A 20,772-nucleotide genomic window follows, 5' to 3' on the forward strand; every position below is an offset into this window, starting at 1 on the left:
AACACATTACCTCATCGTGATCCATACAAACTGCCGTCTCTCTTTCATTCGCTTTCTGTGAGGACACAGCTCCGTGAGAGAGGGTAGTTAGGTGACGCTGCTGCATCAACTCATTGCAATCAGGTGTGTACTGACTGGCATTAGTTGATGCAGTGTCAAAACCACTCTCACGGAGCCGAAAAGAGTCCTCACACTTTCAACACACGTACATGCACTATATTGCGCCCTTCTCAGTTCACACTCGCGCGCCTGGCACGAGCATTTGCGACAGCGGGCGTCGTAAAAATACTACCGCTTTTGTCCAAAGGGGACGCCAACGTGCCATCTTACTCGTAGTGCCTTTAAGTAGGAAAATATTTCGATTATTAATATTTCAATTGTTTGGTGTTGAAGATGAGGAATACTTTTGCTTTGTATTGACTGTGCAAACTAATTTTTAATTTCTTTCTCCCTCTTTCTTCCCTGCATTTATCTTACTACATATTTGGTTGTCTGTGTGTGTGTGTGTGTGTGTGTGTGAGAGCGTGCGTGCGTGTGTGCATGTGTGTGTATGTGTCAGTGTATTTATGCATGTGACAAAATACTACATGTGTCAAAGCCAGCTTGTCTGTTTAAAGATTTATGCTTGATCATGTGTCACTAACCACTATCAGTTACCTGCGTTACTAGGCTTTCTTCACTCCCTTTCGCGATCAAATAAACTTCAGTCGAACAACATCAAGGGCCCTATCTGTACTGTCACAACCAAATATTACATCCTCTCTGCGGAGGATTTCAGTGTTGGAGTCTGCACGGATGTGATGAGATCCAGTACACTAGCACCTGGGGAGAAAGCCTGCAGCTGAGAGGGAATGAATCCTGAAGAACGGCATGAGATCAGCCAGAGGGATGAACCCTGGAGAGAGATCAGAAACCAAGACGACTAGACAGCGCACAGCTAACTCAGCGGGGCAGAGTACAGTTTGAGTGAGCATGTACACGGGATAAGGAAGAAAAAAAGAGAAGAATATGCTATTGAGTCAGATTGAAGTTTAATTTCATAAGCCTTGCACAGTGGTTACACTTGACATGTGGCAACACTAATGAGGAAGAACAACAGAAAAAGCCGTGTGAAACAATTCCAAAAATCTGAATCTACAGACAAAGCCAAAAGCATACCCAACATGAGCTGCCAAATATACTGCCAATGAATGTTGATGAGCTTGGTCAAACGGTTGCTGCTAATGTTGAGGGAAATACCACAAAAGTTGCTGGTCTCAGCGACAACGTCTGTAACAATCAGGAAAGGAAAGGAGCAGCAACAGGAGAAGTAAATACAGTAAGGCTGCTTTTGCATGGGTCTATAAGTATCTACAGTATGTACAGAAGGTGACAAATGAAGGGAAACACAAGCATAATGTGTCTTACAGAACAGCTTTACTGCGCCTTGGCATGGATTAGCCAAGTCCATGAAACATTACTGAAGGGATGAACACCATTCTTCCAAAATAAATTCCCTGCCTGACACACAAGCCAAAAATCTCCCATAGGTGTTCAATTGGATGGAGATCTGTTGACTGTGAAGGCCATAGCATATGTTTATTCACATCAATTGTCATACTCAGTAAACCAATCAGCAACCCCTTGTGTACTATTTGCTGTCGTTTTCTGAACCACTCATGTGCTTTCATCTTTGTAATGCAGGTGTAATGCTCTGCAGATCGACTATAATATCCCTTATGTAATTGTGAACAATTGTTTCTTGCTGACACATTCTTAGTCACCGGTTATTCCTGACATATCCCATTAATGAGTAAGCATCACAGACATCAAATGTCCCCTGCCCTGTCAAACACAATTTATGACCCTTCATACTGACGTCTTTCCCATAGATCTACTGTAAATGCAGACACACCTAAGTCCCCGTTCCTGTTGAAAGCTAGTTGAGCAGTTTTTGTGAATGATGCTCCCTCTGTGCACCAACAATGAACGTCCTCTTCAAAATCACTTGCCAGTTCCTTCTTGACACAAAGAGCCTTCTCAGCTTTTTGTTTTTTACATACGTGTCACAGAACATGCAAAGGAATGTGTTTAGAAAATGTAACAATACCAACATGATTACATAAAGAGAAGTTGACAGGACTGACTGTGTTGACAATCGAGAGGAGAACAAAAGGTGTATAATTGTACAGTCTTGGATGGACGACAGCCAAAGCATTGAGCTGGGGTTTTCCTAATGATAGTTCTCTTTGAAGGCAAATCCCTGCCCTTGTCTCAGTTCCATCTCTCCTGTTATATGTGCATTCCATTGTTTTTGTTGTGAGTGTCTTTATGTTAGCAATGTTTTTCTGCTTTCCTCCTCTGGATCTGTCCTCTCCCAGCCCTGACGGACGCGGGTGAGGCTGCGGTCCACACAGGGTAGGATGAGCAGAAGCTTGAGCACCAGCACCACCGAGGGCACCACCAGAGACAGCATGTAGCCCGCAGGACTGTACCATTTGTAGCTGGACGGACGGAGGAATCTGTCCCAGCCATACAGGTAAGTGTGAAAGGTACAGAAGAATAATGTCAGGTATCCCAGCTTGGACTGGAAAAGAGAGAGAAAACAAAAAAAGAAAAGTTAAGCCACATGCCTTTTCACCTGCACATTCACAGATACACACAGTGACACTTGCACTGATTAACATAAAGCTAATCGATGCGTTATAGGATCAAGCCGGAATGTGATAGACCTTTACAGAGACAAAGCTTTTCACCTATGCATGTGCACGCACTTGAACCCACTCATCGTTATCTGTGTGCATGGGTGTACATGCGGACAATTTGGGGCGACTGTGGCGACTGTGGCTCAGTTGGTAGAGCGGGTCGGCTGATGATCAAAGGGTTGGAGGTTCGATCCCCGCCCTGCCACCTGTGTCATAGTTGTTGTGTCCTTGGGCAAGACACTTAACCTACCTTGCCTCGTGTGAATGTCGATAGTTAGCCTGCTATCGGTGTATGAATGTGTGTGTGAATGGTAACGTGGGAAAGGAAAACAGGTCTCCCTTGCAAAAGAGTCTTCGGTCTCAATGGGATATACCTGTATAAATAAAGGTTAAAAAAAAAAAAAAAAAAAAAATTCAACTACTGCAGATAGATAGCCTGCATACATACACACCACATGCACATACATACGCACTTGCAACATATAAACAGCACATAAGATCCATTTTATACACATGAACACAACCTCAAGATTGTGGCCAGGGATAATGTATGCTCCCCAAATTACATTTGATGAATAACTTAACATTTAAAGCACTGCTCTAATTTGGGGCTGGAGTAAAGGGGAGGGGTGTGGAATGAGAAAATGACATGACCCAGTTACATTTATGAATGAGTTTGTTCCCTGTGGTGAGGCCAATTTAATTTCCGATGGGTCGAAGTGTGGGGGAAAAGGCTTGTCTTCCCTGGTAAAAAACAATGACTGTAGAAGATTTAGCAAAGGGAGCATGTTAATATTTCTACCGCACTTTAAACAGATTAAGTTCACCGGGAATTTGGAAACAACTTTTCTGGCCAACCCAACCATACTCCATCTCGACTGAAGCACATAATTGTCCTCATCAGTCATAGTATGAATCTTGGCTAATGGGCATGATGTGAAAATGGACCCACATTCCTTACAGGTCCAGTAGACTCTGTAAAATTTCCACACCAACATAAACCTTGCCTGCCTAGAGCATAAAAGGTGCAATACTGTAGTGGCAGTACACTATAAAAAATATCATAACACACTAATATTTCTAGTGGGCCCATTTTAAGCAGATACCAACTGAGCCTATTTAAAATGATGAGTGTGTATCTCTGTGTTAACTGAATCATCAATTGGGGTGTCATATTATGCAGCTGTTTTTATATTCTACAGAGATGAGATAATCAGTTGTCCAAAATTAAATTTCCCAGTGAGCTTGTCTGGATTCATTTGATCAGAAGCTGGCTTGTGTGAAATATCATAGTAATGGCCCTTCAATTACAGTGTAAAAATGTGCTTGTTGGGCATTCAGTGTCCGTTGTTTGTGTTCTAAGAGCGCCAAATACTGTATGTTAGCTACAAAAGGTTTATAGGGTGAGCGTAACATTTGCAACCAGTGCACACGTTAAGTCGAGAGTATACCGTCTTAACTTGTGGGCTGATTAAGTTTCTGAACATGTAACAATGTGAATACATTTAAAAAGTCCCCTAAGTGTTCTTCTCAATTGTAATAACACAAATTGCTATTCAGTCATTCCTGTAAAAACACACAGTCACCAACATGTGCGAAAGGGGAAAGCAGCTGGATGGATTTGCTTGGCAGAAACACTGGAAACTGTTATACAAATGTCCACAGTGGCCTTCACCACCAGTAAAATGAATCAATGCAGGGATTCAGACACATTTTGGATGAGCTGCACCTCATCTCGCACAGCTCAATTAGAGTTCTGTATTCTGTGTCCATAATATGTATGACATATTGAAGCTCACTCTTTCAAACACCTCCAGATACCTCATATATCATATGACTCAAGACACACAGGCCAGTATCCACCTGTATAAAGCTGAACTCTCTCCAGCTGAGAGCATTGCTGACGGAGGGGAGAGAGGTTATTCCCAAAAGTAGATACAGGCCAAATCCCAGAATTCCCATGGAGTAGTAAGAGTCAGCACGCCAGGCCGTGGTTAGGTCAAACTCTGTTGTCCGGTTCTCCTTGATCTTAAAGTGACAGTAAGCAAGACAGATGGAAGTTTATTAACCACTTTTATGTACAGATGGAAACAGTACAGAATTATAAATTTGATTATTTGAGATTAACCAGTTTATTAATTTTTTTACACAACATTTTTGGATTTTTTTCAACACACCTTTTTTCATGGCACATGGTTGTCTTACCTTTGAGATGGTACTTTCAGCAATCTTGTATCTCACATAATATCTGTAGGATGAAAAATACAAAACTATTCAGAAAGAAAAGTCATCACAGAAATTCAAGTAGACCTAGCTTTTACATGTGTATCGTAGTTACCACAACAAATTGTAATAATAATTTTTAATTGATCTAATTGCAAGGACTTTTCTAAAACAAACTCACTTTTTATTCGTAAAAATACCATAGAAAAACATCATTATCCTGACTGGGGGATTGTCGCAATGGGGGCATGTCGGAGAGGCGGCATGTCAGAATGGCGGCGTGTCGGAAAGGGAGCAGACTTTCAGTTAGGGACTTGATTGCTTCAGTCTGTGTATTATTTAGTTATGAAAGGCTGTACGTGCGCCGCATGTTGCTGGTGCAATAACCTCAAGTGAGCCTGATATTTTCATATAAAGGATGCCCCCCGTGATTATTGAATATCATTTAGATAATTGGCGGCTCAGCCTTCTTGTGTTTATTTTAGCGGAGAAACCGCCCTGAACCTCGTGTTAGCCGTTGTTGGATCATTTTACAGTTATGCTGTTCAGTTGCCGTGTGCTATTGGTTGACTAAATGATTGTGCTTGGGGAGAGCACATCAAGAGGGGCACATGCAGTGTGCATTTTTCGGTTGTAAGGGCAGTGGTCATGATAATCTATCCATGAGTGTAGGACACTAAAGCGCAAAAAAATAAGAAATGATCACATCAATTAATTAAAGTGCAACACACCCACACACACACACACACACACACACACACACACACACACACACACACACACACACACACACACACACACACACACACAAACAAACACACAGACACGTTTTATTATTCGTTAAAGGTGCCTTTAAATACAATGTTGTAATTATTATTCCTTTTATACTATTATTATTATATCATTACTAGCAAGCACATTCTGCCTTGACCTGACAACTTTCTTTCTTTCTTTCTTTCTTTCTTTCTTTCTTTCTTTCTTTCTTTCTTTCTTTCTTTCTTTCTTTCTTTCTTTCTTTCTTTCTTTCTTTCTTTCTTTCTTTCTTTCTTTCTTTCTTTCTTTCTTTCTTTCTTTCTTTCTTTCTTTTTACAGTAAGCTTCTTTACCATTCTTCTCTTTTGGGGGCTTTTTTTTCTACAGCTTATCTAGCAGTATTTTATTTCTAGCTGACAGCATGCCTTTTCTTCAGTTAAATACATTTTTCTATAACCATAGAGGAATTTCTATGAAACTCACGGCTAATTCTCTGAATTGTCATGGTACATGCTGTTAACCTCTTTGAGGTCTGATTATTATTATGCTTTATACTGTACCATATGTTTTGAGGGATTACAGTAGGATACACACACAGTTGCCAGGTTACTAGTTTTGCCTTGCAAAAAAACGCCAAGCAACCCCTTGTAAATAAATGCAGGTTGTTTAAGTATAATTAAGTACCCTTTCAGAAAAGTACTATTCAACAACATAATCAAAAGCTTCTAAGATGCAACAATGAAACAACATCCCTGTAAACATTTTCAAAACAAACTAAATAGTAAAACCTTCGTTGAGGAAGGATTTACTGCAGGGCTTAAACTGACTGTAGATAAAGTCACAGTTTTGATAACGTTCAAAGCGCATGTTGTCATTATCTATTTTGGTTGAAACAAACAACACAAATTGGTTAGAGGACGTGGGCACTTGTTAAATACCTTATGGGGATGATGAGAGTGTAGAGCACATGCAGAAAAGCAAAGCCAAGTGCTATCAGACCCAGCTGTTTCCTGCACAGCATCCAGCGATCCAACCAGTCAGGAAAACGCCTGAAACAAAGAGACGTTTACTTGTATGATGCACTATTTCAAATACATTGGACATTGTTCACCTCTCTGCAGATCCCTGTGTTTTGATGTCTGACCTGTACTTGGTTCCTCTGTAAAGCTGAAGGACGGCAGCTATGACACCAGGCAGGTAACACAGGGACAACATGATGAGAGACACAATGGGGAACACCTGACAGATTAGGGGGGATGAACACATAAGTGGTTGTCGTGAGGATAAAGTGCACCAGATTATACAGTTAAACAATGTATACGGAGCACACATTAGACTCATGTTTAAAGAGGAACAATTACAAGACACAAAACAGTCTTTTACCTTGTTGGCCAGGGACACCATGATTCTAAAGGAGATGTCTTTGTCTTGTTCAACATAGGCGTATATGACATCTCTAATGAGCAGATAGAAGAAGAAGAAAGCTGTGAGGCCGGTGGCAATGCGAAGCGGCAGCCTCCACTCAGGGAACAGCCGCAGTGGGAAGTCCTCCAGCTCTCTGGCTGCTGAGAGAGTCCCTCTGTCCAGAACTGTGAAGCCAAGTTTGGTCCCAATGTCTGTTACTGCCCGCTTTGCCTCAGCACTGTCCCCACACAGGTACACCTAAAGCAGGAAAACATCTGCATAGTGTTAAGAGCACTTGAAATGTCCATTAAAGGACATGTAAGTCCTCATGGTCTTATGTATTTATGTGTTATGTGTGTGGGCACAAGCAACGATGACAGGATGGTTATCACAATAGAGGATTGAAGATACATGTACTTAGAGATGTTGTGGCTTTTTGTATGAAATACTTAAATTCAGTTGAGGAAAGCAGGTCAAGTCAAGAATTTTCAGTCAAAAACTTTGTGATGGTGATGCTGATTGTGCTCCAAATACACCAACACACTTGAACAAGCTCCCTCACAATACACACACACACACACACACACACACACACACACACACACACACACACACACACACACACACACACACTCTCTCCTGTGTGGTTTTGACTGTCCTCTGGGATTGCACAGACCAGATCAAAATGAAACAGAAAATATGCTGCAGCTTTGCAGTACAGCGTGAGAGAGCAAAGCTTAGATCTAAGAGACAGTGTGCAGTTAATTGATTCAAGGATACATCAGAGATGGCATTTCCAGCAAAGACACAAGCCTGACTTTTCGGATTTGGCTTTTTGGATTTGGTTTGATCAAAACTTCAAAAATGAGTTAATAATACTTGAAATGCCTTCCTTTATGAGATAGACTATACATTTGAACTTGTTGGTCAACACCCCACTGTGTGACCATGTCAGAGATTTGTAAAATGAGTATAGTTCTGAAGTGGAAGAGTTTAACAAGCACTAATGGAGCATAGCGTTAGTTCAGGCAGGATATGGGGTCAAGCCAGTTAAACCCTGCTACTTCAGCTGACCAACAGCTGATTCCTCTCCAAGCATCTGATTGGCTAATCACTCAAAGAGGAGCCTTATTTAAAGCCACTACGAGTAACATTGCACGTTGGTGGCCCCTTTGGACAAAAGCGGTAGTATTTTTACGACGCCAGCTGTCGTGAAGCTGTTTTCTAGCTCGTGCCGGGCGTGCGAGATTCAAATGATCAGGAAGCAATATAGTGCATGTCCGTGTGTTGAAAGTGTGAGGGCACCGGACTCTTTTCGGCTCCGTGAGAGTGGTTAGTGACACAGCATCAACTAATGTCAGTCAGAGCTACACACACCTGATTGCAATGAGTTGATGCAGCAGTGTCACCTAACTACTCTCTCTCACGGAGCTGAAAGATTATGTGTCCTCACACAAAGCGAATGAACGAGAGACGGCAGTTAGTATGGATCACGATGAGGTAATGTGTTTATGTTGTTGTAAATAATGACTATTTCAGATGAATAATGGTCATCTGATGATGCTGGTGAGGTAAAGTAAACTTGTTTTAGTAGGCTACCGCTCATTCATTTAGGAGTAAACACTGCAGTCTAGTTCGCTACCGTGAAATTGTGTATACGTTGCTTGGCAACGCCCTCCACACTGAAATCTGCGACCAATACGGATATGTGACCATAGAGCATGCATGCTTTCCACGTGTGTGTGTGGACAGTGGGGAGATCAGAGCCATAAGCAAATATAATTTACTGCAAAGTAATTTCTGCGAATTGAATACATGTTCTTTTGACCAAAGTATTCTTGACTGAACTGTATGGTAACGTCAACATTAGGACAAATAATGACCCTGAATAAGTGAAAAAACTAATCCCAGAATGTGGTGTCATATACACTTTGCCAATGAGAGTGTTTTCAACAAATGGGAATGGAATCAGGAAATCACAAACAGACACAATCAATACCTGTCTGTTGGCATCTGAGGGTCCATTCTGCAGGGCCCACGCAGACAAGGTGTTAAAAGCTTTCACCACATGAGCTCCAGGGATCAGTCTGGACAACAACAAAAAAAAATGTTTTGCTACCGCTTCTGCCACTTTTAGTGATCCCAATACATATGGTCCTTGAGATCTCCCAATATTTTCATGAATTCATTGTTGCCTTATTTTGTTTTTTACCTCTGCAGATACTCAGCATTGGCCTCCGGGTATAGATTCTTCTTGAGGTTGTTGCTGACATCCACCAGCACCTTTCCGATCATGTCAAATAGGCAGAGTGGATTAAAAGTTAGAAAAAGGAACCAACTTGCTAATTTACACAAAGGCACAAAGGGGACCGCACAACAACATACCTTCCCCTTGAGTTGAGGTGCAAGCGTCTCAAGGAAGTCATAGTGTTGTCTGTGAACACAAAGAAACACCACGCTGGATTGCTGGGCTGCTGCTGCATGGCTCATCACCTGCACAACAATACACAATCACAGCATAATTAAAATGCATCATGGCCACACCACGCGACAACACACTTGCTAAAAAAAACTGGCTCAGCACGCTTGGCGAGTGCCATTAGTTCACTAGTCAATTACATATGGACTGAAGGATGAAAACAAACACACAGCTGCATGTGCTGCAGACACACATGCTACAGACACATGATCAGTGACCTTGTTTAGCACAGTCAACTTTAACCCTGATAACAACTGTTTGTTCTTTCCAAAGGGAAGCTGTACACTTTGACTTTCATGGACGCACTTATTTGAGTTGGTTGAGGACCATCACGCGATGCATGTTCTGAAGGATCAGAGTGTGAGAAGAGGTCATGCAAAAGGGTTGTACCTGAGCTCCCTGAGGCAAGGGGCCACAGCTGTGAGGTCTGCGGCTGCCATACACCACCCTGTAGCCAGACTGGAGCAGACATTGACCCAGAGAGCGCCCAAAGTCCCCCGTCCCAAACACACACAGCAGCTCCCGCTCAGGGGCTACAGCTGCCGTGCCCAGAGGACACAGTGACACGCTCTCTGGCTTCACCTCATTCGACAAGCTGCTCGGTCTTTCAGCCGACATTGCTTCGAGTCCGACACAAACAGTGAAGATATCTCCTGTGAACAAAACACTCCACTATAGCTTTTTTCTGTCAAAGCCCAGACAGCTTTACAGACATATGACTGACTAATGTGTCCAGATTCAAAGCAGATGTAAAACAACAAAATAATAGGCTTCGAAGTAACAGCTCTCCTGGGTGCTTCCTGGAAGAAAAAGTGTCAGCAGCAAAACCAACTGGTCTTATGTACAAGCCATGCGTTCTTCTAACTTATTACCCTGTAGATTGAAAGATATTTCAGTCTGGAGTCAGTTTTAGTAGTGGCCCACCCCTTCCCTTGGCTCAGGTTGAAATCTGACTATGCTGGGAAACTCCATGGCAAAAAAAGGTGGGAGGCATGTTCTTCTCTGCTGGCATGGGTGTCAGTGGGCGGTTATGTTTTTCTTTGTACAAACTCTGTGTGTGTGTGTGTGTGTCTATGTCTCTGTGTGTTGGTGTTGGGAAAGGGAATAGTGTGGCCAAATGTCAAAATTTCAAGACCTTTTTCTGGGAAGCCATGTCTAGTTATGTAACACTGGAATACCACATATGATTGATTACAGCCTGCCAACATACTTTGGTGTTTCTGCGTTTACCAAATCACTAATACTTTAAAGTCCCATCAAATATATATATATATATATATATATATATATATATATATATATATATATATATATATATATATATATATATATATATATATATATATATATATATATATATATATATGCTCGTAGTAGGCTACTAATATATATATATACAAAATAATGGCAGAAAAAAACAAACATTACATCTTAAACCAATGTCCTAAATTAAGGCTAGGGTAAAAACTTTGAGTGTTCAGACAAGTATGGGTCATTTTACTGTGAAGCAGTAAAAACCAGGCTCTCTCTACAAAACATTATATCTGGACCAAGTCTAGGTCACAGTATGCAAACACAATGTGCTGGAATGTTCCCTGCCCCCTCCTCACTTCCCCTGCAGAATCTCTATTATATGACCATACAATTCACATGCCCTACCAAGTGTGTAATTACTTTGACATGTGTGCAAAACAAATAATATACATTTAGCAGACTGAACAAATCCTTATAATCATTCACTGATACGGTGGTCAGTGGTGGCTATTGCTGATTCTATTAGGAGAAGGTAAAACCCACCGATTACAGTCTAATCTGCACTCTTGTGTTGCTCCTATGAGTAATTAATGTTTTTTAGCCTTGTGACTGAAGTTGGCCTCTGAGTGCAGCCTTTCTTATTTTCCCAGAGGTCCAGAATAGCTCCAGTGTTCAGGGTTGAGGTGAACCGCAGGCCTGGTGACCTGTCCTCCACTGTAATTACTCTGCTCTGCTGCTTCACAAACTGGCCACTGTGTGTGTTAGTGTGTTAGTGTGTGTTTACACATGACACAAATATAATGGTATCTCACACACACACACACACACACACACACACACACACACACACACACACACACACACACACACACACACACACACACACACACAAAAGATAACGTAATGAGATGTGTTGCTGTTCTTGCATTGTAATAAGCCTGAAACCTTAACAGCAATTAATCTGCTGTTTGGTGAATGATATCCCTCTGAGTCTTCCTCCCACATGACCACAGTACCAAAACAAGACTTGATAGACAAATAAATAAAGCTCATGGAACAGTGTCAGCACCAGTAGCCACAAACAAAAGCAAACAAAATAATGGCAGATAGAAATTAATGGTGTTAAAAGTTGTTTGTAATTCTAGGAGGTCCCTGTTATTTATGTGCTGTGGTGTGGGTTTTTATTTTTTGTCAGTTTTCACTTGACCCAGAGTTCCTTGCCCTCTAAGGCCAAGCTTAAACATCGACCAGTGACAGCCCAGGTACTAAACAACAGAGCTGTGACCTTGGTGAGCACTTGAGCTGCAGGTAAGTGCTAGTGAGCTTCACACGACAAACAATCAAGCCTTGAGACAGTGTGGGTTGATTTCTGATGCTCAAAACAAAACTGAACAAAAGGAAAACAATCACATATCAAATGTCAAGTCCGGAAAAAAGGCACTCTCTCAGCCAAGGGTGATGATTGTTACGTCCAGAATTCCCAGGCTACAGCCATTACTATGATTGGCTTTTCACTGCGCAATTTCTGATTGTGTAGGCAAAACACAGGGTACATTAGAGCCACACATGTAGTGGTCAATTCTGGTGCATACAAATTAGATTCACTGATAAAGGGACATCCTGCTCTCTAGATCAATGCACTACATAATCAAAGCGATTGATTTTCACATTTGTTGTATTGCGCATTAAGTGCAGGGTTATGGCAGGGCTATCTTTAAAGCAACTCTTAAAACATGTATAGTTGTGGCCATGGTGAAATTCAGGCCATATAGATCTGAGGAGAAGGAGGAAATAAGTGGTATAGGTTTCCTACAGTGATGGGGTTTCCAGAGCAGATGCTCCCAAGGTAATGGATTATCAGATACATGAATAATCGTAGCAATTATTCAGTGGATAGCACAGTCAGGGGGTATACATTATTAACAAACTACAGTGGAAAGATTTGTTGCAAAGTGTGATTTGCTGTCAAAAAAGAAAGAGGGAAATTGTATGGAGAGAGTGTGTGTGTGTGTGTGTGTGTGTGTGTGTGTGTGTGTGTATTAGAAGTCCTGCTAGACAATAGTTTCACAGTACTGCAGGGGTTTGATAGGTGGAGGTAGATGGACCGGGAGGTGTGACCAAGCTGGGAAAGCTGCTGTGCAACAACAAAAAAATGCAGAGAGCGAGAAACATCCTAGTCTCAGGCCATGTTTGGTCGAGTGACTTTTTTGCTCTTCGCGCTTCGCCTCCTCTACATGACACATCTGATGTTTGTGCTTTTCCTGGAGGCACACAGTGTCCTCATATGAGCCCCCTTATAGCTATCTTTTTGAGGTTATGTTTTGGGTTTGCAGGGGCCGTGACCTGACACTGCCGGAAAAGGCCACAGCTAAAAACAGCTTTCCTTAAGGCAGTAATGTGAGAGGGGCCCAGTTGATAAACAACGCACACATTTGTTCAGATAACGCGCGGAGGCTTTTTAATTAGTAACAGAGGGAAAATAAAGTCCAACAGGCTCTTTGGCAGCAGATGATATCCGTAGTGAAACATGTCTAGGCTTTCGACAGAGTGGGAAACCCTGTGTTCCAAGCTTGCCCCCCTTCTACTCCCCCTCTCCCTCCGGCCTTACATTGTGATCGTTGTAGAGATTTACAGTGAAATCTCCCTACTGACCCCTGCTGCACGGGGGCTCAATGAGTGGCCAGTAAAGTTAATGGGTCATATCCAATCTTTCCTTGTAACACACTTCACTCCCCACACACACACACATACACTGACATGCACTTCCTCACTTTCACTTTCTCACATCTCCCTGTCTCTCTTCCTCTGTCTCTTACAATATAGAGTGTGGTGTCAGCTTTATGGGGACTCTAATCAAAGTGGGTATAAAACCTCTCTGAACGAGTGTGCAGTAGTTCTATGGCAACACTGATGCATATAGCATAACCCTTAAGTATTGAGACTCTTGATATTTGCTCCACCTGTGTGTACGTACATAGTTGAAACCGCTCATTCTGTCCCCAAAAAGTAAAACTAAAATGAATAAAGTTGATTGAAAACCGACTTTTAAAGCCCCTTTTTAGTAAAGCCATGTTCACATTAGACACAACAAAGTGCCGCGCGGCAACTGCCTTGCTGAATTGCTGCTTCCTGCACGCTCTTGTGTTCACACTGCACGTGTCATGTGTGCCGCAGCGCTGGAACTGTCAGCCCTATCTCAATGGATTGTGCATTCTCCACGGATATTAAAAAAAACATAAAAACGAGTGTTGATGGAAAAGCTGTCAAGAGAGAGAGAGAGGGGAAACTACAGCCCTTATTTAACGGGGTTAAAACTATTAAATAACGCGCTGACACGAGAGCAGTGTAACATGTTAACATGGGAACCTAATTAAAAAGTGGCTAGCCACACTCACGCAAAGTGTCTAGTAGGAACAAGGCCATAGCTTACACCAACCATGCAGAAGATTTCACTTTATGTTGCTTGATTAAACCTTCTCAGGACTGTGTGGGTGTTTACAGAGTTGGCTTGACTGATTTATCCCTCAGTCTCCTTGTAAGGTTGGTTGCAACTGTTGGGGGCAGGACAGTTTACCCCAATAGTATTCTAATCATCACATACTTTTTGTGTGACTCAGAGTTATTCTTTGGATAGAATTGCAAATTGGAAGAAGGTTGTTTGAGCACGCCCCACATTCCAGATATAAAAGTAAATTTAATTTGTCCAGTAAACAATAATACATTACTGGCAGTTGGAGCCAAAACAGCTCCATCATCATCAGTCCAACGGATTAATAATTCCATTAGGTATTTCTTCTTGATAGAAAATTGAAGCAACATGCATTTTTACAAGTATACATTAAAACATAGTTGGCAAGTTAAGTATTACACACAAGATGCATTTGGGCATGCAGGGTCTCACTAACAGCTGACTCAAAATTAAGAATATAAGTGAAATGTTTTCACTTTTTCTTTGCTTTTAAGTATGAAAGAGTTTTTAGGGTAGACTTTCTGACAAATTTTGCTGAAGGTAAGTCTTCTCCCATGAACTCATAAAGCCACAACTCAATTTATCTCAATTTATCTACAAAGACAAATTTTAAAGGCCCCTTCATTTATTTTTTTGCAATAACATGATGCTATCGCTCTGTATAAGCGATAGCATCTGATTATGCAATCAGTTATTTCCCGTTAGAGCTTTATGTATTTCCATTTATCCCATCTGGTTTAAAAACCAAAAAGTAGTTTCCAAAGTTGTTTTGAAGCTTACAGTTTTTCATATCAAAAAGCAATGGATATATAGAGCTGGACATCAACTATATTATCTGAGATCTTGTACATGTCAGCTACCATATGACCATTACGATAGACACATCAAAGCCCCTGAGAGGAATACCAATCTTGCAAAACCTTCTATGTGTTGGTTAAGAACTAGTTGTTGATGAAATGCTGGATTGCAGCAGCAGTAACTATGGCAGCCCCAGTTGCAAACAGAGCCATAAAGCAGCAGCACTGGCCGACAAGAAGAATGCCCAGGGCCTTTTGACAGCTTAAATACACCAATAAGAAAGGCCTTATTGGATATTAAAGCAAGTAGAGTGTGTCCATGCAAGCGTGGCCCCGCAACACAAATTGTCTGGATATATTACCTTTGCGGGGCTCCCCTCCACATGTGGCATATTCAGTACATAATACCTACTGAAACCGTCTCAACAGACCCATTCCAAAAGTCGTGCAAATAAATTCAAGCCTCAAAGTATTCCTACACAACATTCAAGGTCTATGTCAACACATAGAAGACCTTAAACATGACCAGAGAATCTTGAGTGCCGACATCATTTGAATGACAGAAACATGGCTGGAACAAAACACATCAGTCAATTCCATTGAAATGCCAGGTTGGACATTTAATCACAAACTCCGGTCCCAATCCTACCATAACATGACCCAATTCCAAGACTTGGTAAACTAACAGCATGGTGGAGTGGGCTACTATCACAAAGACCACATCACTTGTAACATTATTACATGCCATGCAGTGACTTGGAAGCCATCATGTTTAATGTTCAGCCTTTGAATTACAATTACATTGTGCTGTACAAACCGCCATCATATAAACTCGCCTTATTCAAACACAATCTCGCTTTGGTAATACAACACTTTAACCAACTTCCAGGAGGAAAGGTAGTCATGGGAGATTTCAATGTCAATGCCCTTGTTTCAAAATCTGCAGAAAATGTCATGCAACAGCAAGGTTACACCCAAATTGTCACTTCGCCAACAACAGAAAATGACACAACAATTGATCACGTATACATTTGTGACATTAATCCCACAGATATCAAAGTGCAAATTCTGTCCACATACTACAGCTATCATGAATGTCTCTGTTTAGATTTCCTCTATGTCAACTACACTGTGTGCACAATTATTAAGCAAGTTGTATTTTTGAGGATTAATTTTATTATTGAACAACTACAGTGCTACAATCCAAAATGTTAATGAACCTAAACCTGAATGTTTACGAAAGTAAAAGTGAGGTTTTGTCTTTCTTACGAGAATATGTATATGTTTTGCTATTATTAGGCAACTATTAGTATGCAGAATTATTATGCAACTAAATAAAAAATAAAAATAAATTCCCATCTCACTTGTTTATTTTCATCTGTTTAAGTGAGAACAATAAAACAACTCAAAATTTACAATTACAAATTTCCGACATGTCAAAAAAAAAATCAGTGACCAATATAGCCACCCTTCTTTTCAATAACTGTCACAAGCCTTCCATTCATGGAGTTTGTCAGTTTGTTGATCTGTTGACGATCAACTTTTTGTGCAGCAGCAACTACAGCCTCCCAGAAACTGTTCCGAGAGGTGTACTGATTTCCTTAACTGTAAATATCCCGTTTAAGCAGGGCCCATAGGTTCTCAATAGGGTTTTAGTCAGGTGAAGGAGGGGGTCATGTCATTATTTTTTCATCCTTAAGGCCTTTACTGGCTAGCCATGCAATTGAGTACTTGCATGTGATGGAGCATGGTCCTGTATTAAAATCGGGGTCTTCTTGAAAGATGCAGACTTTTTCCTGTACCACTGCTTGAAGAAAGTATCTTCTAGAAATTTTCTAGAAGAAACTTAAAGATATCTTTAAAATTCTTTAAAGATACTAATAGTTGCCTTTAAAGATGAGCTAGTTGGACACAGCACTAATAATTGTGCACACAGTGTAGAGCCTTCTCTAACTGGTTTTTAATGATTAACCTGTATACTTTAATAGATACATGTCACAACTTCAGCCAGTATTTAGTTTGTTTTCATATGTCTGTTTTCCTGGTTTCCTTTCTAACTCTCATGTCATTTCAGACCCGGCCACTCCCTCCTGCTCTGCACTCCCTGTTAATTACATTCACCTGGTCTGCCCCACACAAACCTGCTCCTCGTCAGTTAATCAGCCCCAGTATATATCTTTGTTCAGTTCCCTCAGTCAGTTGCCAGATTGTCTGATGTCCTAGTGTGTTCACCCAGCTTTCCAGCATTCGGATTTCATCCTGTGTTCCGATCCTGCTTGCCTGTTCGTGTTTCGACCTGTCTTTGGACTTTCCCTTTTGCCTGCCCCAACTGGACTTGTTTGCCACGCTGTCTTACTACCTGGTTTGTCATTCACTTCATTAAAATCTATTTTTGAATCTGAACTGTTTCCTGTGTCCTACAATTGGGTTCTTGTCTGTCTTTCCCTGAAACCCTGACAGTACAATCTGGCCAAAAATGAACCCAGCAGACACACACTTTGCACTGGAGTTGAGGGAGGTGACGTATATTCTCACCTGCCTGAAAAATGACTTTAAGTATGCGGTGGACTGTGTGGAGAGAGCGGAGGTCCTTTCGTCAGCCCGCAAGGAGGTTGGTTCTAGACCTTGGCTGCGTAAATTGCTGCCTGACTGGGCAGAGGAATTTATTAGCACACCATCCCAAACCTCCAGCAACAAGCTCCAGTTCCAGTCTCCGGCCTCCAGCAGCAAGCTCCAGCCACCGGCCTCCAGCAACAAGCTCCGGTGTCCTGCTTCCAGCAACAAGCTCCAGCCTCCAGCCTCCAGCAGCAAGTTCCAGTCTCCGGCTTCCAGCAGCAAACACCAGCCTCCGGCCTCCAGCAGCAAGCTTCAGCCTCTGGCTTCCAGCAGCAAGCTCCAGCCTCTGGCTTCCAGCAGCAAGCTCCAGCCTCCGGCTGCCAGCAGCAAGCTCCAGCCTCCGGCTGCCAGCAGCAAGCTCCAGCCTCCGGCTGCCAGCAGCATGCTCCAGCCCCAGCCTTCCAGCAGCAAGCTCCAGCCCCAGGCTTCCAGCAACAAGCTCCAGCCCCAGGCTTCCAGCAACAAGCTTCAGGTCCCGGGCCCCAGCAACCAGCACGCTAGCCACCAGCCCCAGCACGCTAGCTACCAGCTCCAGAAGGCGTCCAACCAACCGCAGGAGCCCCAGCATGCTAGCTACCTGCCCCAGAAGGTGCCCCAGCAACCTCAAGCACCCCAGCATGTTAGCTACCAGCCCCAGCATGTTAAGGCCAGGACACACCAGCCCGATAATCGCCGTCGTCCAAAAAAAAAGACGAATCTGTTTGGTGTGTGCCGTGACGTCGGCCGACGTAGAGGTCGTCGGGCTTGTTTTGAGCCTGTCGGCCGCCGATTGAACGTGTTCAATCGGCGGCCGACCGTCTTTCATTTGGAGCAATTTGATTGGTGGAGGGCTAGCGAATCAGTGAAGCCCGGAAGTGAGGCAGGTAGCACAAACGGCTAACAACAGCTAGCCATCGTTTTAATGTGTTTGTTCGTTTCGTTTTGCGAGTACTCGCATGCATCAACCCTTGTTGACTGCTCGACACCATGCTCGACACTCTCTGCTAAAAATTGTGCTCTTATGGTCCATAAATATAAATACGTATTTCTGTCTATGTTTATGCTCTAGAGAGCTGTCCCATCATTTCCGGCTTTCGTATTTTTTCGGGCCACAATACAGATTAGCGCCGCCTGCTGTTGTGGAGACATTACAAGCGCGGGACGTACGGAAAATAAGCAGTCGTCTCGGTGTGTTTTTGGGCCGCGACGGAAAGACTGGAGCTTCCTGAAACGGCGACTCCAGTTTTTGGGTAGTCGGAACGTGTCGGACTGGTGTGTCCTGGCCTTTAGCTACCAGCCCCAGCATGCTAGCTACCAGCTCCAGAAGGCGCCCAACCAACCACAAGAGCCCCAGCATTCCAGCTACCAGCCTCCTCCTGCCTCGCAGACTATTAGAGTGGGGGTGTGGAGTTTGGAGTGCCATCCGTCTCCTCAGAACTCTCCAGCTTCGGAGCTGACTCCGGTCCCCGAACCTGTGACAGAGAAAGAACCAGAACCAACTCCAGAACCCGAGGTCCTTCCTGAACCAGAGCCTGAGTCGGTACCTGAAGTAGTTCCAGAACCTGAACCCGTCCCTGAAGTCCATGAGGTGATTCCCAAGCCCCTGGTAGAGCCCGTGGTTGAACCTGTAGGTCACTCTGAGCCCGAGGTGGATGCTGTGGCTGAGGAGGGGTGTTTACCTGAGCCGATCTCTGGACCCTCAGAGTCCTCTCCACGTCGTCATGAGAGGGTCCGGTCTCCACATCTTGATGGGGGGGTCCGCCCTCCAGGCCTGCCAGGGGAGGCCTGTCTTCTTTGCCTTCCCGAGGGGCCTCCTCCTCCGTTCCTGTCCGAGGGGCCTCCTCCTCCGTTCCTGTCCGAGGGGCCTCCTCCTCTGTTCCTGTCCGAGGGGCCTGCTCGCCTCCTCCTCTGTTCCTGTCCGAGGGGCCTCCTCCTCCCAAGGGGTCTCCTCCTCCGTTCCTGCCTGAGGGGTCTCACCCCCTGCTTGAGGGGTACAGCCTCCTGTTGCCGCCCGAGGGGCCCAGCCCCCTGTTGCCGCCCGAGGGGCCCAGCCCCCTGTTGCCGCCCGAGGGGCCCAGCCCCCTGTTGCCGCCCGAGGGGCCCAGCCCCCTGTTGCCGCCCGAGGGGCCCAGCCTCCTGTCCCTGACAGAGGGGGACCACCCTTCGCTCCTGCCTGAGGGGGACCACCCTCTGCCTCGCCTTCCTCTGGAAGGGGTCCGCCCCCGTCACGGTGGCCGCTGGCGTCCTTGGGGGTTCCGCCTAGGCCGTTCTGCAGAGGGGGTCTGCCTTCGCCGGTCTCCTGCTGGGGTCCGTCGTCGCCGATGCCGGCTACCTGTGGGTCGTCACCGCTGCCTGCCTCCAGCAGGGTGCCTTTGTCTTTGTCGCCGCCGACCTCCAGAAGGGGTTTATCGCCTTCGCTGGCCTCCAGAAGGGTTCCCTCGTCCTCGCCGAGGCCGGCCTCCAGAAGGGTTCCCTCATCTTCATCTTCGCAGCCACTGGCCTCCTGCAGGGGTTCGTCTTCGCCGATGCCGGCTACCTGTGGGTCGTCGCCGCTGCCTGCCTCCAGCAGGGTGCCTTTGTCTTCGTCGCCGCCGACCTCCAGAAGGGGTTTATCGTCGCCACCGGCCTCCAGAAGGGTTTTATCGCCTTCGCTGGCCTCCAGAAGGGATCCATCGTCCTCGCCGAGGCCGGCCTCCAGAAAGGGTTCCTCACCTGCATCTTCGTCACTGCAGGCCTCCAGAGGGACGGAGCCCTCACCAACCAGGCCGTCCGCCTGAAGCTCCCTGCCGTGTCCCTGCTTGCCCCCCAGGCCGTCCGCCTGAAGCTCACGGCCGTGCCCTGGGGCCTTTTTCTGGCCGCCCGCCTGACACCCCTCCATTCTGCCCCACTCCAGCTCCCAGGCCAGCCCGTCACCCCGTGCACTGCCCCTCTCCAGCTCCCAGGCCAGCCCGTCACCCCGTGCACTGTCCCACTCCTGGTCCCTGGCCAGCCGTTCACCCCATGCTCTGCCCCGGTCCATTTTTTTTTCTTTCCCTCCTCCTGGCTCCCCTCCACCCACCCTGTTTGGGTTTGACTTTGTTAGTTCCAGTTTAAGGTCGCCTGGTAGTCGACCTTT

The 20,772-nt window shown here is 44.4% G+C and overlaps 1 protein-coding gene across 1 annotated transcript; it reads right to left on the bottom strand.

Moving 5' to 3' along the window:
- Window positions 1-1,399: 1,399 nt before the first annotated feature.
- On the bottom strand, window positions 1,400-10,408 carry LOC307259538 (metalloreductase STEAP4-like). Its single transcript, XM_080039467.1, has 10 exons — window positions 9,933-10,408; window positions 9,449-9,556; window positions 9,276-9,346; window positions 9,063-9,150; window positions 7,043-7,321; window positions 6,804-6,898; window positions 6,598-6,708; window positions 4,890-4,932; window positions 4,548-4,712; window positions 1,400-2,566 (listed from the first exon to the last, which is right to left on the bottom strand). Exons 1-10 carry the CDS (start codon window positions 10,158-10,160, stop codon window positions 2,309-2,311), a joined length of 1,446 nt encoding a protein of 481 aa, XP_079895593.1. The 5' UTR covers window positions 10,161-10,408; the 3' UTR covers window positions 1,400-2,308.
- Window positions 10,409-20,772: the final 10,364 nt, after the last annotated feature.

The sequence above is a fragment of the Ammodytes marinus genome, assembly GCF_949987685.1.
Source record: "Ammodytes marinus genome assembly, chromosome: 13".
Classification (NCBI taxonomy): Eukaryota; Metazoa; Chordata; class Actinopteri; order Uranoscopiformes; family Ammodytidae; genus Ammodytes; species Ammodytes marinus.

Coding starts and splice junctions, on each gene's coding strand:
- LOC307259538 (XM_080039467.1), bottom strand. CDS start 10,160: ATGTCGGCTGAAAGACCGAGCAGCTTGTCGAATGAGGTGAAGCCAGAG. Junction 4,933..6,597: donor ACTCTCATCATCCCCATAAG/GTATTTAACAAG, acceptor TTCATCCTACAG/ATATTATGTGAGATACAAGA. Junction 2,567..4,547: donor GAGAGTTCAGCTTTATACAG/GTGGATACTGGC, acceptor TCTCTTTTCCAG/TCCAAGCTGGGATACCTGAC.